Source organism: Coturnix japonica, chromosome 8 (genome assembly GCF_054131305.1).
Source record: "Coturnix japonica strain WE chromosome 8, WE-NBRP24, whole genome shotgun sequence".
Classification (NCBI taxonomy): domain Eukaryota; kingdom Metazoa; phylum Chordata; class Aves; order Galliformes; family Phasianidae; genus Coturnix; species Coturnix japonica.
The window spans coordinates 4672462-4697752 of record NC_140670.1 but is presented as its reverse complement, the minus strand read 5'-3'; the positions used below and the strand labels follow the sequence as shown (position 1 = coordinate 4697752).

The 25291-nt window shown below is 45.9% G+C and overlaps 1 protein-coding gene and 1 long non-coding RNA gene across 8 annotated transcripts in view; one reads left to right on the top strand and one right to left on the bottom strand.

Moving 5' to 3' along the window:
• The window catches only part of LOC116653594 (uncharacterized), a 6394-nt gene extending 4826 nt beyond the window's left edge, over positions 1–1568 (bottom strand). The window contains exon 1 of the long non-coding RNA XR_004307716.2: positions 783–1568. This is a non-coding gene — a long non-coding RNA (uncharacterized LOC116653594). The remainder of the gene's footprint in view (positions 1–782) is intronic.
• IPMK (inositol polyphosphate multikinase) lies at positions 286–25291 on the top strand. Of its 7 annotated transcripts, none has more exons than XM_015866202.3 (6): positions 286–725; positions 3611–3696; positions 15235–15331; positions 18880–19052; positions 21536–21617; positions 22301–25291. In XM_015866202.3, exons 1-6 carry the CDS (start codon positions 479–481, stop codon positions 22933–22935), a joined length of 1320 nt encoding a protein of 439 aa, XP_015721688.1. In that variant the 5' UTR covers positions 286–478; the 3' UTR covers positions 22936–25291. The 7 variants fall into 7 exon arrangements, with proteins under 7 accessions (XP_015721688.1, XP_085409949.1, XP_085409948.1 ...); XM_085553823.1 differs by having other exon boundaries at positions 337–705; XM_085553821.1 differs by lacking the exon at positions 286–725 and adding an exon at positions 1696–2822.

Sequence of the window (25291 nt, the reverse complement as noted above, 5' to 3'; positions counted from 1 at the left end):
ACTATCTGCGTGCTTCGGTTCGTGGGCCCAACGGAGAGAAAACAACCATTGAGAGGCAACCTCGGGGCGTCAGCACTCCGACCTACAGTGGGTTTTGCGGCGGGCTCCTGCTCACAGAGCCGCCGGGCGGCCGAGCCCTCGCCCCGTTCCATCGAGCCGCTGAGGCGGGGCTGCAGCGGGAGCTCCGGGCCCCGGCCCTCCCCTCACGGCGGCGACCCCTGGCGGCCCCGCAGCTGCTCCGCTCGGCGGGCGGAGGCGGAGCGGCGCGGGGCGGAGCGGGGCGGTGCCGCCGCCTGTCGCTGCTTCAGCGCCGTGGTGGGCGGCACGGCTCGGAGCGGCACGGCACGGCACGGCACGGCTCGCGCCGAGCGGAGCGGGGTGATGGAGTCGCGGGCCGTCGCCGCTCGCAGCCCGGCACGCAGCGCCCGCTGAGCCCCGCCCGCCGCGACACCGCAGCCCCTCGGCTCCCCCTCGGGAAATGGCCACGGAGCCCCCGCGGCCGGCGCCGCCCGCGGCCGGGCACCCCGAGGGAGGGTGCGGGCGCTGCGCGGGCGGCGGGCGCGGCGAGGCGGAGGAGGCCGCGGCCCAGCAGGCGGGAGGCGCCGCCCCGGGCCCCGCGGTGGCCGTGCTGCCGGCGGCGGCGGGGGGCCGGCGGCGGGGACTGAACGGCTGCGTGCCGCTGTCGCACCAGGTGGCCGGGCACATGTACGGCAAGGATAAAGGCGGTGAGCGGGGCCGGCGGGCGGGGGGGTTGCGTGCTGCTTTGTGGCGGCGGTGCCTACCTGCGGCCGGGAGCGGCGCGGCATCCCCGGGGTCGGTGCTGCGCGCGGTTATGTAACGGCGGGGGGTCGGTGGGGCCGCGGGGCGCTGGCCGTGCTGCCTCCCGTGGGGGGATCGGAACGGGCCGGCGTGGTTCCCTTCTCTTCTGGTCGTTCTGTGATGACAGGGCTGCGTCAGAACCGGCGGGCTCCTGGCAGCCGTGGTTCGGCTTCCATTGACCTGATGCCTTAACAGGTGGAAGCGAAGGGAGCCGTGCTGCAGGCCTGGGAGCTGCGTCCACACGACGCTGAGCCGCAGGCGGCCCCCGGGCCGAACCGTGTCCGGAGCAGCTGAACAGCTTCTCTGCAAATGCACGTGTGAGTCTAGATGGAAAGGGACAACTTGTGAGGTGCTCACCGACTTGGTGCTATGAGCAAGCCCAGAGCTGATGAACAGCGCAGTGGTACAGATGCTGTGAGGATTTAGTGTTTACTGAAGCGTGTTTCCACCAGCTCTTGATTTTCATTCTGATTTCAGAGGCGCTGGCCCTTCCTATAAAGGTTTCTTTCAGCATTGGCAACGGTCAGTGCAGAGCTAATGCTGCCAAGGGATGCTCTCACCCCTCCCAGTCATCCAGTTGGGTACAACTCCTGCCTTTGAGCCCAATGTACTCATCCATTCAGCTTCCAGGGTGACTTTTGAGAACAGCTGTAAGGGGAACACGCTGTTATGCTGCCTCTGAACCTTGCCCATAGGAGCTGAGCAGGCTGAGGGCTGAACTTCACCAGCCCTTTGCTGTCAGTGGGTGGAACTGCAGTGCCAGTGGCACCGTGAGCTGGCCTTATCTGCAGCTCATGTTCAAGGCATGTCCAATAATTTACACAGCAGTCTAATTCTCACACCCTGCCCCTGCTGCACCAGTGCAGTAGACGTCAAGGGGGTTTGTTGGCTCCTGTACATCATTTATTGTATTCTGTAGTATGGGGTGGGGTTGGGCAAAAAGGACTCACCTTTGGCACATCACTTCTTATCGCTGTTGTCACCTGGGTGGTGCATCCATACTGCGGGCACAGCTCAAATGGATTAGATAAAGCCACAGACCCTGTATCTAAGAGCAAGGCTCGTGCTTCCTTGCAGGGGTACTGATCACATCATAGGAACTTGAGTTTCATATTGTAGTGAAGACCAGAGCTGCTCTGTGATATGCGCAGTTCTCTTGTTTTTTGTCCCTGAATCTTCTCATTCTGTGTCTTTACAGATGATGCTCGTAGAAGTACAGGCAGTTGAGATGCTAAAGATACAGGGTCATGTATAATTCTGCAGTGCTGCTCCCATGGTGTCTTTGTTATGAAGCTAGTGGCCAGATGTGTTGGTATATGTAGTTATTGATAGCACTGGTAAGGAATACCGGCATTTGCTGGTTGAAACTCGGAGCCTTCCTTCTTTTGCCCAGCTTCCTCCTGTGTGTCATTGTTGTCCTCTTGTGCCCAACTTCCCTACTGTCCCTACATACAAACATACGGAGGACTTGAAGGTATCCACAGTATTGTTTTGTTTAAGTATACCTTAAAAAGTCTCAGCCATCAGTTCTGTTCCAATAACCTTTTCCATTTACATGCTGTGGCTGTCACTGCTGTGCAAAAGAAGGGCTGCAGCAGCCTCTCTACACCACACGTGTCAGACTTCTGGGCATTAGGAGTGACCTGTGGCTGAACACTCTTTTCAATAGTCCCTTCCTCCAAAGAGAGCAAATGCTGTAGTACCTAAGGTGCTGAGCTTTGGGCTGTGGCTTTGTTCCATAGGCAGGAAGAGAGAGGCAGGAGCTGATGAGATATGCTGCCTTTTAGAGTGTGTTTGTGCAAGACTCTTGTATATATCTTCTAGATAAGGAGAAGGTTTTGGATTTTGTGGGGGGTGCTGAAAGATGAGTCTTTGGCTTCCTGCATGTCTCTGTTGCAGACGCAGGGAAGGAGTCAAGAAATCCAGAGGACGAGGGGACTTCAGACAGCATCGTATTACATCAATTTCTTGTCATCCACCTGGATCCAAAGCGCAGTGTTCTGGTGGAAAGCACTCAGTGTGATTTGTCTTTCTGGGTTTCTCTTTGCCAATGGAGCAGTATATGGGTTCTACTTCTAGGGACGTTTGCCTGGTCTTTCTGCCTTGTCTTATAACTTGTACTAATGTGTCGATTTTGAGGTGTGTTGTAAAACCTTTTTTTAGTGCTGTGATTCTAAGTAATTCATTCAAAACGTGTCATGTCCTGCAAAACCTTCACACTAAGTGTTTTCTGGCGCGTGTGGAAGGGTGTTGTGTTGTAAGTATGGGTGATAGAGACAGTAGTATCTAGCAAGTGCAAAGTGCTGCAGGGATGTTACTTCCAGTAAGGTAGAAGTGCTCTTTGGATGCTGCTTGTATAGGGATATGTCTGTGGGCCGTGGTATGTAAGCTTGTGAGAAATGTGTTAAACTTGGTGCTAGCTCCTTTAACTTCTTAGGGTTGCTGGAAAAGCAACTTATCAGTTATTTAAAAAGGGAGTGTCTGTATAATCTTCCATAGTCAACTGTATGTTTTTTTTGGGTGGGACTGTTAATGACAGTTCCCTGTTACTGTGTTGGCCTTGAACAGAGTTAGATGCGGAAAGTCATCTGATGGCTAGAAAAAGAGGAATGCAAGCAAACCTCTGCTAAGGGCTTTGTGTGGGAGCTGCCAATTTCTTCTCTACTGTGCATGTACTGGAAACAGTAGAACTGAACAAATAGGCTGTCCCTGATGTTTATTTGCCATTTCTGAATGAAATGAAAGCTCTCGCCCTTAAAACCTGTCCCTGAAGGAACTGCTTCTCTTCTAGGTATACTGCAGCATCCAGATGGGACTGTCCTGAAGCAGCTGCAGCCCCCACCTCGAGGTCCCAGGGAGCAGGAGTTCTACAACAAGGTGAGGGTCCACACGGTTGAGGTGGCTGTTCTTCATGTACAAGTCTATTATTATTGCTTAATTCATATCTGAATGGTACAGCACTGGCAGTCCTGTATCTATGCTGTCTAGAGCTTTCTCCTCTTTCAGTCTATTCAGTCCCCATGCTTATTTGCTCATGGGACATCAGGGTTTTCATTATCCAAGACTCATCTCCAGTTGCCATTATCAGTAACTTGGATAGCACACACCAGGAAAGCTGTTGCGGGTTATGGTCCTTGAAGGTAAACTGTAATTACAGTCTTGTTTCCTTACCAGCCATCTGCCCGTTGTAGTTTATCACGTTGGTTTTTTTAATATTATCTTGATATGTCATCTCTTTGCACCAGGTACAGATGACTGTAGCAATCTTGATGCGGGATGAAAAAGGAGCCTTGAGACCCTCTTTTTGTTCTGTTTTTGTTTTTGGCAGGTTATTAATGTAAGCTACTGAAGATGTTATGTGTTTTGTGGAAATACCTTGCATAAAACTGGCTGAGCTATGTACACTGAGCTAACAGCGTGTTTGCATAGTAGTGTTACTTGATAATTCCCAAGATAGGGCTGTTAGACAAAACAGCAGCTCTTGAGTTAGGAGCTCAGCGGGAGCCAGTTAAACCTAGAAGTAAAGATTCCTCTGAGGTTTCCCAGCGACTCTTGTTTGGATGAGGTTAAGAATCATACAATCCAGGCTGAATGGTTACTCTTCAGTAGAAGGAGTCGGCTTAAACAGATGCCTCTGAGTGCCAGGTGGGTTTCTATTCTGTGAAATCCTCAAGTACTGTTGCTGTCTAAAGCCAGAGAGCAAGGATTGTAAGCTTGATCATGGCTTAGATGTTAACCTTTCTCAGCACAAGCTTTCTCACTTGCCTGTTGCTTAGACTCATGTGAAAAGCTGTGAGCAAGACCCTTGACAACAACTTGAAGCAAGAGTGCCCTTGTTACTAGAGCCTGTCAGAGGGGAAGGAATTGGGTCTTAATGCTACTGAGAGTTTCTCTTCTTTATGGAGTCTTGCCAGGTCACTTGTGAAACTGAATGTTTTTTGCTCATGCCCCATCTGGAAAAGGGGCTTGGTGATTCTTGAAGAATGAAGGGGAAAGGAAAAGGTGTGTACACAATTGTTTGTGCACGAACTAGGACGCCTTTGTCTGGGAGAAGGGGAGGAGAGAAAGTGCTTAAATGCTTAATAGGTGAAAGTACAGGAGAAAGGTCTTGGGGGTTTCTAGCTCCTCAGTGATTAACTGCTGTCATGCTTGCTTTCAGGCAAGAACCACATGGTGCCAAGTATAGATGCCTAAGCACTCCATATGTTTCAGACAAGGTGAGGATTACTGCAGGTTGTGGGGTTTAGTGTAAGGTATGCAATTCTGCATCCAGCTTGTGTTGATACACTAGCTTTTTGCTGCCAAGAAGGAAAGGCTTTTCCTCCTGTTTAGCCATTTATCTTACGCTGTGCTGGTGTTTTCCAGATGTGGATGAATACAATTGACTCGTTGGAAGTTTTCTATCAGTTAAACTGATAAGCAGCGAGAACAGCAGCAAGACTGCCCCTTTTTGGTGACTTAGCTCACTGCACTTCCGGCCTGTGAAGAGACTTTATTACCTTGGGATAGGCTAATGATCCTCCAGAGAACGGGGGAAGGAAAATCTTACCAGTCCTTGAGACAAGGGGTTGTTTACAAGGCAGTCTTGTAGAAAAGGTGAACAGAAGTAGTGCAGAAATGAAATGCTTCTAGATGAACTTACGTTGAGGTTATCTTCTATTTAACTATTTTCTCTGTATTGATATGTTCAGTTACCTGGGCCAGAAAGAAGGCCGCCTTCACTTGCGGGTAAAGCAAACCACCTCAGCTGGAGCCATTGAGAACCATTGCAGTTTGTGGATCAAAATGATGCTGCCTACATCAGCAAAACACCAGGAGTTTGTTCCTGTTGGGCACATGAGGGATACTGTCTACTGAGCACAAAGCAGGGTGCTGGCTGCTACAGCCCAAACAGAATGAGCTGCCTGCAGTGTGTCTGCAGGGACACCACCTCTGTGGGTAGCCTGCGCCTGTGCTGGAATCTGGATCTGGAAGAAGTAATTGTAAGAGGGTGGTTGCAGTTGTTTTAAGGAGTATCTTCACCGATGATGGGTTGTTTCCATCCATGTAGACTGCTTGGTGAGGAGGCGTAGGCAGAGGTGCTGCAAAGGACTGCTTTTAGAGGAGGCTGCAGCACACAGATGTGGAAGCAGAAAAATAGCAGCGTTTGAGAATTCATTTTAATAGGAGATGTAGTGGTGACCTGTTTCTAGTAAAGCAAGTGAATCGCTGCAAGGCAACGTGTGGTCGTGATAGCTGCCTACACGTGCATACCAAGGAATCCATAGAAGCAGGCTACTTCTCAGTCTGTTTCAGTATTTAAGTTCAGCCTGCTTTATGCCAGTGCGTGTATACGTGCTGAAACGGTCTGACTTAATTCAGCAGTATTAGCAGAGGGAAGGGAAGAAGCCTCCTGGCCCTCAGACCACATCTCTTCAGGCAGGTGAGTGGGGACCTGTGAACCAAGCATGCTTGGGAAAGGTCGGCACAGTCTCTGGGTGAGGTGAAACCTTTGTGCTCTGCTGGGAACACAGCTCTTGTTTCAAAGTGCCAGGCTGCACCCAAGAGCACTGTGTGCTAACATAGCTATCTTCTACTATTTAAGAGCTATCATGTTCAGTAGAGGGTATTTGTTCATTTGTCACATCAAGAATGTAGCTCTGCAGAAACCGCTGTCCTGTTGGTGCCGTGAAGAGGGGGAGGAAGCTGGAATGTCTTGCTTTAAATAGGGCAGCTGCTTCTGTGGGCCCACAAGGATAGAGCTTGGACAGCAAATATTTAAAGCCAAGGAAGAGAATTTACAGTTGTTAAAGCTAGCTTCACAGCTACGTTTTCCTAGCTCTGTGTTTAGCAGTAAGAGATGGAGAGCTTCTCTTCTTGTATGCAACAGGACAAGGGAAGGTTGCTGGGTGATTTAAAGTGATAGCTCCTCCAGTTCTTATTTTAGACTTTGGTTTCCTGGGGCTGTAGACCTCTGTTACTTCCACGTACCTGCTCTGAGCATGGCGTACTGAAGTTCTAAAGGTTGGTAACTGACTTGCTAATAAACGAGGTTTTTATAGTCAACAGATCAATAAATGTGCCCATAAACTTTTATTTGATCTGCCCTTTTGCTCTCCTGCAGTAACTGCGTGGTGCTTGGGGTTCAAGAAGTACACCTTCCTCCCCTTGTTCTGCTTTTTGACAACTGTCCTATCTGATAAAGTACTTGCAGCTTGGACAACTCCCAACGGTTAACATTTCTTTTTTCCCCCCTCTTTGCTAGCAGCTGCGTGTCAGAATCGTCATAGCTGGTACTTGTCACCTTGCCACATCATGGCTCCATATAACGTTAACTACAATACTGATGTTTCTAAGGCTGTGGTAAGGGCATGTCCTACCCTAATTCTCATACATGCTTTTGTCCCTGAGGTTACATCTGTGATATTGGGGGATTGGAGTGAAAAGGCAGGTTTGGCACTCTCTGTCCCAGCTCCAATCTGGCAGCTTCCTTACCTCTACCTGAGTGCCTGGGAACTGAGAGCTGATAGACTCTGTGTAGTGTTGGGAAGAGGTATTTGTGGTGCTCATCTGGCCCTTCTGGAGAACAGCTCTTCATCCTGTTGCTAGTTCATGACTACTCTGCTAACTGCTCTAGCAGTTGTTTGGAAGTTCAGAGTTCAAGCCCCGCTGTCGTATAATGTGAATGCAAGGAAGCAGTTACCACTGTAGATAATAGGAATTGTTTTTCACTCTTGTTACATGTCTTGAAAACAAAGCCAGGATGTAAGAGACGCAAATAACTCCAGCGTGTAACAGAGGTTTATGTTAGGTGAGAGTCGGGCACTTGAAAGCTAGGAAGTCATGGTTTCATGGTTGCCCGCACAATTGTTATTGTGAACTTTTGCTGGATGCATTATAGTGTAACTTTCAATAGGGTGATGACCTGTCTTTGTGTGTTCTTTCCTCTAAAGAACTTAGTAACTCATTTTTACAGCCTAGACACGAGGCAGAATTAATACTGCTTGTGCAGCCTTTTCTGTCTCTCTTGCCTGAGTTAGTCTGAGTTTGTGGGCAGAGGATAACATGTGAGTGTTAGCCAATTACCAAGCGCCCAAATGTTCCTCGTGCTCCCGTGGTTACGGGAAAGGAGAAATGTGCAGGAGGTTTGCCCATTCAGACCACTCATTAATCTTATTTAATTCTCAATAACCTGCTGCAGCTCTTCATTGCAGCTTGATGCTTTTTCTTTTTCCTTTTTGCATTGCCTTATTTTAATTAGCATTCATGCAGCTTCAGGCAGTGCAGAAGACTTCTAGCGACTTCCCTCCCCCTCCATGGCAGCAAATCAAGCCAGCAGCCTGAAAGATGTGTTTTGGCCTGGAAGCTTTTGCACAGAGTTGCAAGAACTGACTCATTATGCTTAGCCCTCTTCCAGCCTATCTAGCACAAATCACGATAAGGCAGCCTGTGTTCTGTAAACTGTTCTCTGCTGGTGACAGAAGATGACAGGGATCGGAGAGGGAAATGGTGCCTTGCTTCAGGATGAATTACCCTATTTTGCAAACTCAGCTAACTGGTTTTATGGTCTCGATTTAGATGGTAACTCTTGACTGAAAAAGGAGTGGATGATGGCCATAGTTCTGCTATTGTGTACTAAAATAGCCTTATCCTGTGATCAAGTCTCCAGCTAAGGTTCTGGTTGCAAGTCCTGTATGGATAAAGCTTCAAGAAATAGCATGTGCAGCTCTCTGAATGTTGTTTGAGGGGCACACTGCCTTGCCCAGACCTTTCACTGCTGCATTCAGAGCTGAAGCTTGTTATCTTGACATGTTATCCTTGGCCTCATTTGGGTCTACTGCATCTGTTGAAGAGGTGATGTTCGTGGAGTACTACAAATTAGCTATTTGCAAATGTAGTGGGTATGTTCTGATACACTCCCCTTTTGTCCTTGGCATTATCTTCAGCTCAGCAGCTGTCCTGGAGGCATTCTGTTGTGTTGGGGGTATAAGCAATTTTAGGTTTCCCAGCCAATGTGTGAAACTGTCTTAACCGTGACCATCTCTTCTGCACTCAAAACCATGAGCCTGGGCAGTGTTACTGTAGTAAAAGGAAGAACATGCAGCACTCTTGACCTAATGAGAAGGAAATGACTTTTTGACCGAATTATGAAATACTGGCCACTTGTATTTGTTTATTTCCTAAATAAAAACAAATAAAGGGGAATGAGGGATGAGCACAGAGAGCCTGCTGAGTTCCTTGCACTGTCGTAGGAGCTCTTTGTGTTTCAGGGCACTATGAAATGGCGTACAGCCTTCTGTACCAGGACAGTAAGAATAACTAAGTGTGGCAGATTTTTGTGAATCTTGGGCCCTGCAGCAGAAAAAAGTCTGGGAGGGCCATGCTCTGCAGTAGGAAGTGAACCCAGGAGAGTCTGCTGAGCATCTGTTCTCTATACTCCTTGTACGTTGTGTGCCACGCAGTAATCTACAGTCCCCTTTAATAAATCTAAAACTCATAAAGAGAGAGACAGTAAAAGGCCATTATTGCAATTTGATGCAAGCAAGGAACTACTGGGTGGAGTTAGTAACAGACCAAGTAGTCTATAGTCTGTGCAATGCGAGGAAGCAGGAAAAGAAGTGCTGTTCTCTCATCAACCTGATTTCAAGGGAGATTTCTGCTGAGAGTAGATAACGCTGAAAAAGAAGCAACAGAGTGTGGTTTTCATGTGCGTATCCATGGGATGATAATTGGATTAAACTGCACTATGACGTTCTTGCTGTGCAAGCAATAACTTTCTCAGACCTGATCAAATATTTAAGTGACGTTTCGATTCATTTACGATGAAAAGAGCCCCTCTTTGTGAAGACAAAGCTAAGTGAATTACTTGGCTCACCACATAACCTGCATTTTGTTTTCCCTCTGCCTAGCTGCAGCAGACTATGCTGGAAGGCTCACCAGAGGTTTTAAATGCTATTATTACAGGGTTTTGTTGGCTTTATCTCCCCCTTCCTGCTGTGTTCTGTCCCAGGTGCAGCACGGCTTCTTTCCTTTCTTGCCAGCGGTGAGCAGGGGTTTGTTTGCAGGTTGGGGAAACAGCTGATGAGCTCATCCACCAGATGAGTGAAAGGAACACGTGGGCCTGGAGCAGGTTCTGTAACTTCCAGTTTTGCATAGGGCAGAAGTGTGTGGGACTCCAAACGCTGCTGTAGGTATGGAATGGAAATTGATTTTGGGGCTGTGGCAGCCCAGGCTTGGGTTGGTTTAAACCACTGTGAAGCTCTGCCTTCAGGGCAGTGCTACCCTAAGCTCTTTGCGGGGGCTGCCTCTCGCAGAGGTAGAAAAGAGAAATCCAACTCTGTCTGTCAGGACTTGTCTTCCCTTTCTGTCTCTTTGAAATGCAAAGTTAAATTTTGCCTATGTAACTGCTCTAGGGTTCCTCCCACCCCTTGTTCTGTCACTACCTAGCGTGGCTCTTAAGCTGTGATCAGACTGCTTTTCAGAAACAAAGGGTAATGCTTGGTAGTGTTCACAGAGAGCAGGGCAGTGATGCTGGCTTGTTTTCCTTTTAGTCCTGCTCTACCATTTTACTTTTCTTTCAGTACTCCCAGTGATAGACTCCTTAAGTAGTTGGCTTTACTCCAAAACAATCTTGGAGCAGAAAGTTTGTATGCAAACCTCTCACTACCATCGCTCCAGCTTGGTTTTGCATCTTAGCAGGTTGTGGACTTCTCAAGGTCTTTGTTTCTCACCAGGTCAGTATTTTCCCTTAATACACAAAGCAATACTCATGTTGTGTTGCTTCATGTGTTGCAGTAACAGCTGTAAAGAGAGATGAGAAACTGCTTGTACTATGTTCCTTCCAGGGAAGTGTGAATTAGCCGATGGACTGACTGGCCTTAAGATTTGCTGGATTTCTCTGGCTGCTGGTGGTTTGAGTTGTTGCAGTGCTGTTGGGCAAATGGTGAATGTTGTTGAACTAAGAAGAGTAGGATTGTAGAATCATAGAACCATTTGTGATGGAAGGGACCTTTAGGATCATGGAGTTCCAGCCCCCCACTATAGGCAGGGACACCTCCTGCTAGACCAGGTTTCTCACAGCCCCATCCAGCCTGGCCTTGAATGTTTCCAGGGAGGAGGCATTCACAGCCTCGCTGGGCAACCCATTCCAGTGTCTCACCACCCTCACAGTGAAGACTTTCTTCCTAATATCTGGTCTGAATCTACCCTCTTCCAGATGAAAACCATTTCCTCTCATCCTGTTGCTACATGTCCTTGTAAAAAGTCCCTTCCCAGAGGGAGAAGTATTTAGTGTGTTAAATTTGAAACTTCCTTATCAGATGATCAGCCAGGCGATTTTATTTTATTGTTTTTAATTTCAGCTTCTAGTGGGGAGTGTGGATTCTGCTCCAGTCTCTGTTGTGTGTGAACTGACCAAACATAGGTTTTGGAGTAGCAAATTTCATATGCTTTTTCCTATGTGTTTTTGGACTATATTCAATTTAAGAGTCTCTTGACCTACTTAGAAGGCAGCTTACCAGATGTTCGTGCTGTCAATGCAAATACAACCATCTCTATTTTCCTGGGTATCTTCTTTAAGAGCATGTTTATTTTAAAAAATAAGACCAAAAGCTGCGTCTGGTTACAGTGCTTGAGGGTTTGAGCTTTGTGGCATGTCCTGAAAGGATTATCTCTAACTTCAGAGAGCTCTCTAATTCATTGACTGCAGCTCATCATGTTCATCATGGTTCTGCTGTGGGGTTTGTTCAGCCTTGCCGCTGAGCCTGACCGCTGCCTGTTAGCTTCTGCTGCTGCCTGCTGAAGGCTTGAAACTCTGCTGCAGCCTCAGAAACAGCTCAGGGTTTGCTTCATCTCTTGTGTAGTACCCTTGCTTGGAGTTGTGAAGCCGTGCAGTTAAGGATTGCTCAATTAACAGCTGCCGTTTCAACCTCAATTTTCTGGCCCTCATGCTTGCCTGGTATAACTGGGTGATGCAGGAGTCCGAAGGGAAATGCTGCGTGCGCTCAGGTAATTAAAGTTACTGTTCTAATGCATACACATAGGGAGACAGAATTAAGGCTGCACTATCATCTGTAAGTCTTACACTTGCTAATTTGAGCATGTGACTTAATTAACTCCTTCCTGTTGGAATTTCAACATTGGTTCTGCCCTCCCTCAGCTCGTTGTGTGATTAGCCCTCTTTGCAAGACAAAGAAGAGCCATGTCGTGCTGCTGCCTTAAGTAAGGAATAGAACATTCGCATTTCTCCCAAGCAGCCCCTGTTTGCCTTAAAAAAACTGATGAATCTGTTGGATCAGATTTACCAAAACAGAGTGTACTTTGGATTAAAAGCTAAGGGATCGTGAATTTGCCTTGGAGTTAAAGCATTCTGAGCGGCTGGAAATTATGACTTCATGGTGTCTATTGGACTATTGAACGGCATGGGACGTAACTGGGGCATGTTCTTCATATGAGCGAGCTGCAGCAGTTTGTAATGGTCATGTTGTGAGCCCTCCAAATGTCAGCATCCTGTTTACTTGCTTTTTAGCCCAGAGGCGATTACGTTTTATGTCTCCAGTTTGTGCTATTGAAAGAATGTAGCCTGTGTAGGAGGGTTACCTACCCTGGCTGAGCTGACACTGAAGAGTTTTGCAGTTCTGGATCTGTTGGATGAAGATGTTATGTGCAGTAAAGCAACAAATAGTGTATATTTATCAGTGTATGCTCAAGAAATGGGCGTTTTTACATTCAGAAAACAGGAGCTGGTCTTTCAGTAACGCTGGTGTATTGCTGATAAAAGCAGAAGTACAGTGGTTCACTTATAAAGGTTGTTCTAGGGTGGGTGACAGCTCTGCCACCAGTGATACCTTCTGGGGTCTGGGATGCGTGGTTCATTTCTCATGTAGTTTGAGGATATTTTTTTTGTCATAGATCCACGTAGATTTGTCATTCTGAGCGACATGTGAATGTGCAGCTTGCTGCTGGGTTGGGTGTGGGGAGCAGAAACGCCCAGTGCTGCTATCTGAGGCCCTTTCTCATCAGGAGTTGTTTTCTCCTGCATAAGGTCAGGTGTAATTCCTGAAAGGTTTGTTTCCCTTGCTTTAACCCACGCTAAATTACTTCCTCTGATCTTTATTAACTGAGTGCTTATTCCTGTTTGATGTATAAATATATTACGGGCTGAGATTGAGGTCTGTATTAAGGTCAAGTAAGTGCTTTGTGTACATTACATCAAACTTATAAAGAGTTTATTACTGCTTCAGGGGGCAAGATAACTTCATTGAGAGGCAGAGGTAATGTACATTCTGTCATGCTGAAATGATGTTACCGAGGAAGTATTATCGTGAGTTTTCCTCCTTGAAAAATGTTTGATATCAGTGTATTAAGGATGGGCTATTTTGAAGATAGCACTTGAGGAGCTTTTTCCACTGTCTGACCTTGACTTTGGGCTGCTACACCCGGTTGCCTGGCAGTCTTTATCATATCCTACTGCTTGAAGTGCGCAAAAGCACACTGTTAACTGTGTGCTCAGACTTTAGTAACTTAACCCTGCTACTGGGGAGGGGATGGAAAAGGAAGTCAGAGCAAGAATCTTTCCTCTTGTCTTGTCCTAAGTCTGTGTGCAGTTTCCCTGCTGGGGCTGTGCCTTGGTGGTATCTGGATTCACCCTGGAGAGCAGCATTTGTGCTGGGTGCAATGCAGTCCCCATCAGCTGGCTGAGCTGCTGTCACACTGAGCTTCTGCAGCGGGCTGAAGTCGTGTTTGCTGAAAATAAGCACGGTGTGAAGTTGCTTTTGTGCTCTGTGCTGAGTCCTGACCCAGAAATGGGATCAACATGGCTGTTGTGAAAGGGGGTAGTGGCTGGGGGCTGTTCCCCTTCACCTCAATTGTAGTCTCCGTTTCCCTCTTCAAGCTGGTAAGAGTGAGCTATGCTGTGATCTCCTGGGAGAGCACAGTCTTCTTCTGACAGCACCTGAGGCTTATCAAAGGTGTCTTGTATCGATGAGAAGCAGCAGCAGTGCTGAGCTCAGGGCCAAGCAAAGTTTTCTGCCTTAATGTTCATGAATATCAGCCTACCAGCTTGTGTTAACCCACAGCCTGTGCGCTTGAGATAGTGGCTGTTGGAGGGTGTGGTGATAGTGCTGGTGTGCTTTGGGCTTAAGAGGTTCTGCCTGCTCTGTAGGTTCTCTGTGACAGACCTGACACCAGGAGGCAGTCCAAAGAGTGGGTGTTGTTGGATGATCCAATATAAGTCAGTGCTCATGTGGCTCTGCCAGCCCAGTCACTGCGTGGTACCGGTGGTAAGGCAGCACCCCGACTCAGGCTGGTCACTGGGCCAGCAAAGCAGCACCTTGTGTTTGCAGTGTAGTGCTGGTTGGAGTTTGCCCTGCATGAGGTTTCTGTGCTGAAAACTAAATTTAGCACTAACCTGAGCTGCCTAATTTTAGCATTCTGCTGCTGCGTGAGGCTCTGCCTGGAGTTACACTGCGGTGGTGCGGGTGGCTGGGGCTGCGTGGGGTAAAATGGTGACAGGAGTGTGGCACTGGGGCTTTCCTTCTCCCGAAGTGTCAAAACACACACCCTTAGATTTCTAATGCTGATATATGCACTGCCCGTAGCTTCCGTCACCTGGTATTCCCCCACCATGACTGACTTTCAGTGGTGAAGCAGTGAGCTGAGCCAGTGCTGCAGAGCTCTGTTCGGGTGCTCGTGTTGGTTTTGCATCGCTTCTGACTTTGCAGCGTGTTCTAACCACACTTCCGTGCATTGAATGCTGAAGTGGCAGTAGAACTGGGGGCTGCTGCATGCAACTGCTGCAGGGTGGGACACCGATCTGATGGCATCAGAGCTGAGGGAGCAGCACAGGGACGGCTCCTACATGCCATAATAATATTGCAGCCTGCACTTGTGTGGGTACGGATCTGTTCCTCTGGAAACCACATTAGTCAGAGCTGCTGTGGGCTATCCCCAGTACATGTTACCTGACCTTCTGTGGGGTAAAAATAATGTCTGGGGAAGTAGTTTTGAAACTCTCCAAACACTGAGAGCTGGTGGCAATCGTGGTTCTGTAACAGAGTGTCCAGAACTGCATTTGAGTGCTGACAAAATAGTTTAGTTCTTTCAGGAGTTTAAGGCAGCTGCTAAACCCAAAGTGTTCTTGTTTTTCTTGTGGTAATTGTAAATAAGTAAATAAATAGTTATAGCAGATGAAAACAAACACGTTGGAGTTGTTCTTAGAGTTGTTACATCTTTTCCACTTAAAAAAACTGAAAGAAAGGATTCCACTTGCTTATCTCAGACTGTGATAGCTCTCATCTTTGTTTTTTAAAGGCAGAAGAGAAACCCTAAAAGTTTTGAAAACAAAGGCTGTAAGAAATGTTATTTATGGGTCAACAGGAAGTATACAATGAACATTATAAACTCATTATCTGTTTCCCCTTCTCTAATTTATTTCAGGTTTATGACTCTGACTGTTGCGACAGTGTTCTTCTGGAGCTGCGAGAGCATCTGCCAAAATACTTTGGTGTCTGGTCACCACCTACTGCACCAAATGGTACTGTTCTAATTTTATCTCTGTTAATCTAAACCTCCTGGAAAAATCCTCCGGAGCCTGATTTTTGGCAATTGCAAGCTTTGTGGGCTTCTTTCCCTCTGACACTGCATTCCAGTTTGCAGTCCTCTGGCTGGATTTTGTCTTTGGGATCATCTCTTTGGGCTGGGAGTGATGGCTGTTCACATGGCACTCATTTCCTAATTAGCTGAAACTGATGCTGCTTTGGTCTGGACCATGCTGGAGGGGTGGGCTGGGTGCCTGTTTGTGTCTGTTTGGGTCACCAGAGCCAGAGTCTGACTCTGGGGGGGAAGAAAAAGGATGGTCCAAGGCAGAGCATTCAAACTGGAATCTGCTGCTGGATCTCCTAAGGCATTTCCCATCACCTTGCCATGTAATAGAAACACATTTATTTTCAGTAGGTACATTGCTTAAGAGTGCTTCTGGTTGTGCTGTGTTAGTGCTTGGAGTTGAACAAAGCACTGGTATCTGGTACTCTTCAAGGCAAGATGAATATTCTCAATGTATATTTAAAATAGCAACAGTTCTTTTTGCTGCTCTTTCTTTCTCACACTGGGAAAGTGGAGCTTCAGGAACATACAGAAGTAAAAGCTGCCAGCTAGTCTATTTAAATGCAAACACACCAAAATTAGAAGCTGTGCTCCTTTACAGTATAACTCTATCTTCTTTTGCTTATGATAGACTTGTTTTCCAAAGACAGCAGTAAGGTGGCATCCAAAGGCACTGACTGAACTCTGTAAAAAGAAGTGAGGTGAGGACTGTGGTAGTACCTAACATGTTCTTGGCTCAAATTTGCCATCATGCTTTCATATTTGGCATGAACTCAAATACCTTTACCAGAGCTATCTTTTTTTCTTCCCTCCTAATTTTATACATGTTATGGAGAGTGCAAATCAGAAACTAGGAAGGGTCACCTCAATCCTCCATGAGATTTATTTAGGATTTGCTGTCTGGCGCAGAGCAAGAGCACGTACCCAAGTATGCAAGAGGGTTCTGCTGATTTTACTCCTGCTGAATTTAAGTCTTCTATTGAAGGAAGGGTGGAGCGATTCAAAATACCATATCAATAAAAGCTTGTAAAAAACACTGTGCTTTTACAGAGAAACTACATAGCAGATGCTATTGCATTAGAGCCAGTGAGAGATGGGTGAAGGGAATCTAAAACTGGAGAGAGGCAATTGGATTTCACCTTTGGTGGCATTGTCGGCATCTGGAATTTATTTATCAACAAGTGGAAGAGTTGAGAAGCTGTTATAAAGATATGTTGGAGCTTGTTAATCTTCTTATATCTCCTGCTGAGTGTTCTGCTGTTGCTGCGTACGTGTTGCTCCAGTGTATTCTTTGTAAGCAGCTTCACTGTGGCTCATTGCGTGTTGGGCTGTAGTTTCTGCTGGCGAAGCCAAGAACAGCGTGGATAAATAGCAGGCAACATCAAACCTTTCTTTTCTCTTGTTGTTGAAGGGAGCTGAGGCTTTTTTCCTGCGTATTCATATGTTTTGAGAGATGCCTTATAAATTATGAAATGATTTGAGATGCCTGGAGTTGTTTTGTCACTTCTGACTCCAGCAGTGACTGAATGCTTCTGCACGTACGTACTGACGTCTGCAGTGGTTCATACCACGCATACTTGCTGAATTCTGGTGGTCTTTCGCTTCGTCTCCTTTGGGGCTGTAATAAATTATGTAAATAATATGTCAGACCACATCTTCCTGCCTCTCTGCACCGCAAAATAGAACAAGGGGAGGAGAAGCTCTGAGGAATGATCTGTTTAAATGCTTGAAATAGATCTTCGGGATTTTCTCTCAAAGCCAAGATACAAAAATCCTTATTACGAATTCTTTTCTCTGCAGGGGATTTTAATTTAACTTATTTTTGGATAGCTTGGATCTGAATTCATTGGTACAAAGCGTATCTGTGGCTTCTCCAAGTTAAGTCTGAGCTGTTTTGGCCTCAGTTAACAGACCTGTTGGGTGGGTGAGCTGGTCTGTAACTAAGCCATTTGCTGTAGATACATTGATTCTGTAGCCCTAAGGACCTGGAAAAAGTAATGTAAGCTCAGGCATTCATTTAGTGCAAGACTGGGTTTTTACAACAGTATATTGATTTAACACAGTTTGTTTTGAGCATGGTTGTAAATTCAAAAACGTGCTTCGTCCCATTTATAGACAGAGAAGTATCTAGAGATTAAATGGAATCTATTTCTCAGATTGATGCGTGTGTGCTTTGGGGAATTGGATCGTTTCATCATGATGATAATGGTGTAAAAATTGAAGCCCTAAATAGAACTTACTAAAGTAATAAAAGCCAATTTCATTTCTTATCCTTAAGAAGGAACCTCTGTCTACAGAGTGGAAGCAGAATGTTGTTGGTTCTCTTTTTCTGGTCTCCATCTGGTTTGTTCCCTGCCTGTGAAATCAAGGTGTTTTGTCCCTCTTTGCTCTTTACATTTTAACAGCAGAGTTTCTGGCTCTCTTGGGTATTCCCATTTTTGGTTATTCTAAAGGAGTGGGGAAGAAGACAGTGTTTGTGTGTGTTCAGATCTCATTCATGCAAACAACAACAACAAAAAGTTCATGGAATAGGCAGCAGTCAAAAGAAAAATGCATGTTTCCGTAAAGCCTGTGGGTGATAAAAGCTGGCTTTCAGAAGCTGGTATGGAGAAGGAGAAAGGTGTTGATGCTTCGTCTTCTCTTAGCACATGGGGTGCCCTGGCAAGGGCTGGAGACCCACATAAAGTGAGTTGAATGCAGTCACTGGAGGAGCTGGCTTTCCTGCTGTGCTTTGACAATCAGTACCATAAATCACGTTGGAAAACCTCTTACCCATGTTGGAGAAAACCTGTTTGACCAGGTCTTCAGTACTGCTTTAAGTCTTCAGGCACTCTGAGGGATTGGGACTATTTGGTTCACCCCCCCCCCCCCCCCCCACCCCCAGCCACCAAAGGGACCTGGGGATATGGCTGAAAGGCAGCTAGTGTGCGAGGAGCATTCTCCCCAATAGGTGCCCTCTGAGAGGGGAGAAAAGAAGAAAAATGAGTGCATTTATGCCTTTCTAGGTAGGTGCTGTGGAATGTTAGTTCTCCTTTTTAAAATGACAAAAAAAAAAAACCAACAAAACACCAACCAGTGGGCTGAATTCTAGCCTTCTCACACACAGCAAGAGAACACCATCTCTATTGCAAAACAGCCATGCAATGCCTGTTTGTATGTGCTCGTTAATGTGATTTAAAATATGTTAATGGCTTAATAAAAGGTTCTCTTGAGTTTCATCCGGGCAATAATTTGAATTTGAGTGCTAGGCTGGCACGCTTTAATTATATGATATTTTCTAAACCAGAAGGCATTTAGGATTTAATGCTAACAGAGTTTGTGGCTGCCAGCAGCCATGACTTAGGCTGTGTTTAGAGGCAAGCCCTGACATCACGCGAGCCCTTTAACTGTTCTCCCTGCTGTGCAGAAACTCAGCCGAAGCTATTTTGCTGCTTCTTTTGCTTTGACCCACCACTAACACAGGTTTTGTTTTTCCAACAGATATGTATCTGAAACTGGAAGACGTGACCCGTAAATTTAATAAGCCGTGCATAATGGATGTAAAAATAGGGCAGAAAAGTTACGATCCGTATGCTTCAGCAGAGAAGATCCAGCAGCAGGTCAGCAAGTACCCGCTGATGGAAGAGATTGGCTTCCTGGTACTTGGCATGAGGGTGAGAACTTGCTTTGCTTTCAAATTCAGCTTGTGCTCTGGCCTGTTGTCCAACACCAGATACAGCAGCTCGTTTACCTGGCAAGTGAAAACACCCAGAGTTTGCTGTAATTGAGGTGTTATCTAAATGTGTTGGTGGGAACGGTGTCAGACGTCACGTGAAGTGTGTTTGAAAACACTGCTCTCCTTTGTTGCATCCAAAGAAAACACTTTGGACGCATGTATGCTTCAGGAACAGCCCTCAGCAGGAGGTTAGTAGGAGATGGCTAAGGCCCCTCAGAGGCCCAAAGGAACTTTGTTACAACTCCTGGTGTTTTAGATGTGAGGAATGTTGAAGATTCAGTGTTTGTGTCTTGGCTACTCTGAAGCTTAAACATAAACAAAAGCTGTACGAAATGTTTATGGGTTGGTAACACAGACGTGTTTATGTCAGTAATTAATTTCTGATGCAGTGCATTTCAAGGATTCTTTGGTTTTGACATGGGGTTTGTTGTTGTTCTCACGTAGATGCAGCCAGGGCTTCTCAAGCTCTGCACCAGCAAACAGAAATGGCTGAAGTCTTAGATAAGGCTCTGCATCACTCAGATAGCGACAGCACCCAGATTGCACCATTGTCTGAAATAATTCTAATATCTCTGTAATGTTTTGTAGCTAATTGCCTAGGCTCCCAGCCGTAACTCTGTCTTGAGATAAGCTTTTACAGCTATAAATTATAGTGGTCATGAGTAGTAATTATGTAAGCCTATGAGAGAGAATGTGGGAGTCAAGTCAAAAACCAGTCCAACAGTTTAGATCAGGAGGAAAGGCTGAAGATTACAGCTTTGGATTTGGCTGATATCATTACATAACCTTCCTTATCGCATCTGTACAACAGCGTACTTGACGTTCTCTGTGTCTTCACGTAAAATAAATGCTTGCATCCACGCTGTTTGTGCTTGTAACTATTGTTTGCAGCGTGCTCATTTATCGGTATGTCTGTCCCGTTGCAGCAAATTCATTTCCCTAATTAAAACCCTCTTTAGAATTGATGATTCTCGCAGGCACTGCAGTTTCCCATCCGGTGTTTAACTAGATGAGATATGTCATGCGATTTTGGAACCAAATTGTGTGCTGAAGAAAGATCCTAAAAAGATTGCAGAAGGTTCCTCCTCTCCTCACACAGCGCTTAGCAAAGCCCGTGCTGACAAATAAGGCCTTTTCTTTGCTCAGCTTGCCTCCTCCTGGCTGTAGCGTGCTCTCTGCCTGCTTGCTTCCTTTCTTATTGCAAGATTCAGGCTCTAACGTGAAAACCTTCCTGTCCAGGTGCTGTCTGCCCATTACAGCGCACGTGTTAGATAAGGGATGTGTTTATGCCGCCCCGTTCTCTCCCAGTGAGGATGTTCAGGAAGCCCTGATCTTGCAGGAGTTTTCTTGTAGGTGTTGCTTGGTGGGTCACATAAGGAGTTTTCTTTGTCTCGTGCAGTGCAGTGAAACTCATATGAATGCAGAGCAAACATGTAATGAGCTGTGGCAGGTGGACAAGAAATGAGATTTTCCTGTCTAATAGTTTCTTGGCTGGTGCTGAGATTACAGATTTGAGTTACTTGACTTGTCATCGTTATGACAGAAATGGGCTAGTGCAGGCATTCACAACAACAGGGATACAGAAACAAATTGCTTCAAAGGCAAGTATCCTTTTGGGAAGGGTGAGCAGCAGATGAGCAGCAGTGACGCCGTGAGTGAAGCACCGTGCAGCAAGAAGCACAGCAGCTCGTGAGCTGCTCGGCTTTCTCTCTTCCAGCTTTCTTTTCTTTGGGGTAGGTGAGGATCCAGCAGGGGCTGATGAAAGCTGACTGCACTCTGAACTTGGGTTCATGTTCTCTGCTTTCAGCGCAGGGATGAATGTAATGGTGTTTCTGCTTGCTCATTCATGAGGTAGTTAACTGTGTGTGTGATGCAGGGTTGGTAGTTTGTGCAGAGCAGGAGTTGGGGCCTGTGTTTTCATACTGGGGCTGGGTGGTCTGAGCAAGTGCCAGGCAGAAAGAAAGCTCTGCCAGAGTTATTGCTGCCAATAGGAATTGTCTGCGCTCTCATAAACAAGTTAGACTTCGGCGTGGCTGGCTGGCACGCTTCTACAATGGAAATTATTTCGCTTAGAGAGAAAATGTGTCTCTGTGGAAAGCACTTTTGAATTAAGTTGTTAAGCTTGTGCAATTCCTGATATGGACAAAGCTGTGCCGTGGGTGCTGCCATCCTTCACTTTGTGTAACCTCACTCTAACCCCAGGTCCTCATTTCCGATGTGCCTCATGTTATTGCTTAAAAAACCCCAAGATGTGCAGCAGAGCAGAGCACTAGAGGGCAGTGCTGACTTCTCTAAGTAGCTGTACAGCTACCAGGGGGGTGGATGGGGCCAAAAAGTGTCACCTGCCCGTGAGGTGTCTCCTAGCTCTGCAGAAAACCGTGGTTGCTCTGATGTACAGGCTGGCCTTTTTGTTCCCTGCAGGTTTACCATGTCTCTTCTGACAGCTACGAGACGCAAAACCAGCACTACGGGAGGAGCTTGACAAAGGAAACAGTGAAGGACGGTAAGGGAGCGTGTGTACCAGAACGTAGTACTCTTGGCTATTTGTTGTTGTCATTTTAGAACTGTACATATAAGTATCTATATGTGCCCCCTCTCTCGCTCTCTCCTCCCCTAAATAGGTCTAAGGCTGTCTTCTCTATCACTTGAACTACCTGTTGGTCCTAAGTTAAGTTGGCAGTTGGCTGTAACAGCTGTGTGTCTTCAAGGAATTTCCTTATCATGTGTCTTTTACTACTAATAAGGGAGTAATTGCCGTAGAATCGAATTTCCTTGCAGGTTTGAGGTTGGATACTGTAATGAGGTAGAAATCCCTCAGAGACATTTATGGTTTTAATCTGCTTAGTATTATCTCTGATTGTATTCTGTGAATAAATGCTGTCTTTTATATTAAAAATACGTCTTTCTCTGACCTCCTCAGTCGAAATCTGTCCTTACTTTGCTTGAGACTAACAAATAAAAATGCTGCCCCCATATGGCTGTTTGGTGATAAATATTTCCAGCTAGTTATTAACTGGCATCTGATTGTCTGTCCCCAACCCAGGGACAGGAGGACAGATAGACAAGCTCTTAGAGCTGGTACTGACTTGTCAGCTCTGCCACTCATGATAAACGAGCTACTTGAGCTTGAGCTTTATTTCTTTTTCAGAGGTGAAAATAATCCTCAAACATGTCAATTTCTTGTAGGCATCTCCAAGTTCTTCCACAACGGGTACTGCTTGAGAAGAGATGCGATCGCTGCCAGCATTCAGAAGATTGAAAAGATTTTGAAGTGGTTTGAGGGCCAAAAGCAGCTCAACTTTTATGCGAGCTCGTTGCTGTTTGTTTACGAGGGCTCAAGTCAGGCCCCAGCCGTGCGGCTGAGTGACGTCACCTTGGCAGAGAAGAGAGGAGTGCCCAAAGGGCTGTTATCAGGTGGAGACATACTGGAGTATAACAACAATATTCATGTCATAAGTTCTACAGAGAACGGAAAGATTGAGGCCTCTGTCAGTAAAGGCTTGTCCAAATTTTATGCACTTCACAAAAAGGCATACTCAAAGAGGCACCACAGCCAGCTCTCGCTAAAGGTTGGAAGCTTGGAGCAAGACAACATGTGGAAAAGCAGCACTTGCATTGCACAGGAGCATCTGAACGGAAACGTTATACCGCAACTGGAAAAGGTTTTCTGTCACATGCCAGCAGAGATCAAGGAAAGTGCAAACGTAGAAGTCCGAATGATAGATTTTGCTCACGTGTTTCCCAGCAACACGAAGGATGAGGGCTACGTTTATGGTCTGAAAAATTTGATCACAGTACTTAAAAATATTTTGGATAACTAGATTCTTTGTTATGGTTTTTACTGGGGGCCAACGATAAAGAAGAGCAGCAACGTGAAGAATTTCTGCACTTGTAATGCTGTATAACTGGGTTTGTATTGTTCTACTCTATCTAATTTGTCTTTGTACTTTTGGTAGAAGGGTTTAACTTTTTATAATCTCACTCAGGAAAATAAATGATAGTGAACTGGGGAGTGTGATAGGGTGAAGATACTTGAGATTAAGCAGGATAGGTAAACTAGCAGGGTGAAGTGTATGTGGTTGGCTTAAATCCAAGCAGTACTATAAGCAGGGGTTGTGCTACTTCCCACAAGGACTTGAGCTTAGACAACATTTGCCCACCTAGCCTTGACACTGAGCCATATCTCCATTAACAGGTCTTTAAAAAATGGAGAGAAAACTGCACAGCACAGGACTGGTATCCTCAGTACTGCCATCTTGTGTTTACTACATTGGAATAACTGGAGTTATAACCCGACTTGCAGAGAAGTCCCGTTTAGATTTAGTTGTCTGACTTGGGAACCAGCGTATCCAAAAGAATTTCTGGACGTAGTAGGGTGGTAGTGCTGTGCTTTTAGCACTGCTGTGGGCGCTTCCCCTCCTGGTGGCTGTTTGTAGCCGATGGTCATTGCAGATAAGCTGCAGTGTTATTTGTGTGAGGTGCTAAGAAAATGCTGGACTAAACTGTGGTAACAGGCTTAAGCTGCACAACTGCTAGAGAAACTTTGTTTTGAGAAAGAGTGAAGAAAAAAGAAAAGAAAAAAAAGAAAACAAATGAATGTGAGATATTCCAGGAGCTAATTTGGTTTAGGAGAGAAAGTTAATCTGTTAATGGAGTGTGTGATGTTGCGACTAAGGGAAATGCTCCTTTGTTCTGATGGCCCGTTTCCAAAAACATTGCTTCTAGAAGCAAACTAACTGAATGGAGAGACGAAGCATTTGGGTAAAGCGTAGAGAGATGTCCTCAAGCTGTTTGTGTTTTTGCAAGAAGCAATTCACAGTTCTACTGCCATGGAGCACCAGCTGGGAGCGACGCAGCGAGGGGCCGTGTGCTGCCAAGAGCCAGCACAGCCCGGAGCAGCCCGACAGACCCTGAGCTCAAGCCATCTTCGTTTACTTATTCATTCATTTTATGTTTCCGCCCTCACCCCATTGGCATACAGACGAGCTGTATGGTTTCAAAACTGCCCTGCTTTCTTCTTGATTTTTTTTGTTTTTTCCCCTCTCCACAGGAAAAAATAAGAATTAAGGCTTTCATGTAGAATGAGATTGGGATGGTGGTGTGCCTCCTCTCTGTACTTTGCACATGGCTGTCCTAATGTGCATACACAGGTGATGGCGGAGAAGTCACACCATACCAAAAGACAGATGTTAATGCTTTAAGCAAGCACCCATTCCTAGAATGGGTTTAGACCTTGATGCATCTTTTAAATGTGGACTCGACGTGACGGTGTGGCCTTGCTGCTCTCTGTAGGATGTTCTGCACTATGCACTCTCGTCTGTATGCGTCCTTATGAGTTCTTATTACCACATCTTGTTTTCTTTCTTTGAACAAATGCGCTGCTTTAAATGAAGTTTAAGCTAAAGCTCCACTGTAGATCCTGGGTTAATTGGAAAGAAACGGAGCATTGTGTAGAAATTAATGTGATTTGTAACATTTTTGTAAATGTTAGAGGTAATACTGGCCGATGCATTGAAGAATCAAGGCAGTCTACAAGGTGATGCTTTTGAAGCATGGGGGAGATGCCTGCAGGAGGGGCAGGAAGATTGTGTTAAGATTTTCCTGTGAATTCCGGTGATGGCAGAGGGGTAAACATGGGGAAGATGAGGTGTTTCTTCCAGCTGGTATTTCCACAGCACTGTGTAGGTAATGCGTTCCCAACTCTGTGAACTAATTCAGCCATGTTCTAGGAAGAGTTTGTGGTTTTTTTGGCTTTGATGCTGGTTTCTGTGTTATGGTTTAGATGTTTTATCCCATGAACAGTCAACACTAGGGTAGTCTAGGCTGGTAATGGCCATGTAACTATAATCTCACAACGCTTTAATAGAAAATACAGGGGGAAAACATTTCTTTTCCTGTTTCATTTTTCCTCTGTAATTCATCTCTACTGGATTTTAATCCATGTTTTGTGCCAGAGAAATGGGACATCTGCCTCAAAGGAGTCAGTTATTGGAAGTGTTCTAAATGCTCTCAGTGTAAGCGTGTTCTCCTGTCTCTGCGTTAAGATAAATGTCTTCAGTGTTTGGATGCTCTTTTAAGTATTGATTGTCGTGTTGACTATGGCAGTGTTTGTAATGCGCCTGGAATATTGTTGAACTGTCAGATTATTTTGAATAAAAAAAGAAAAAAGTAAAATAA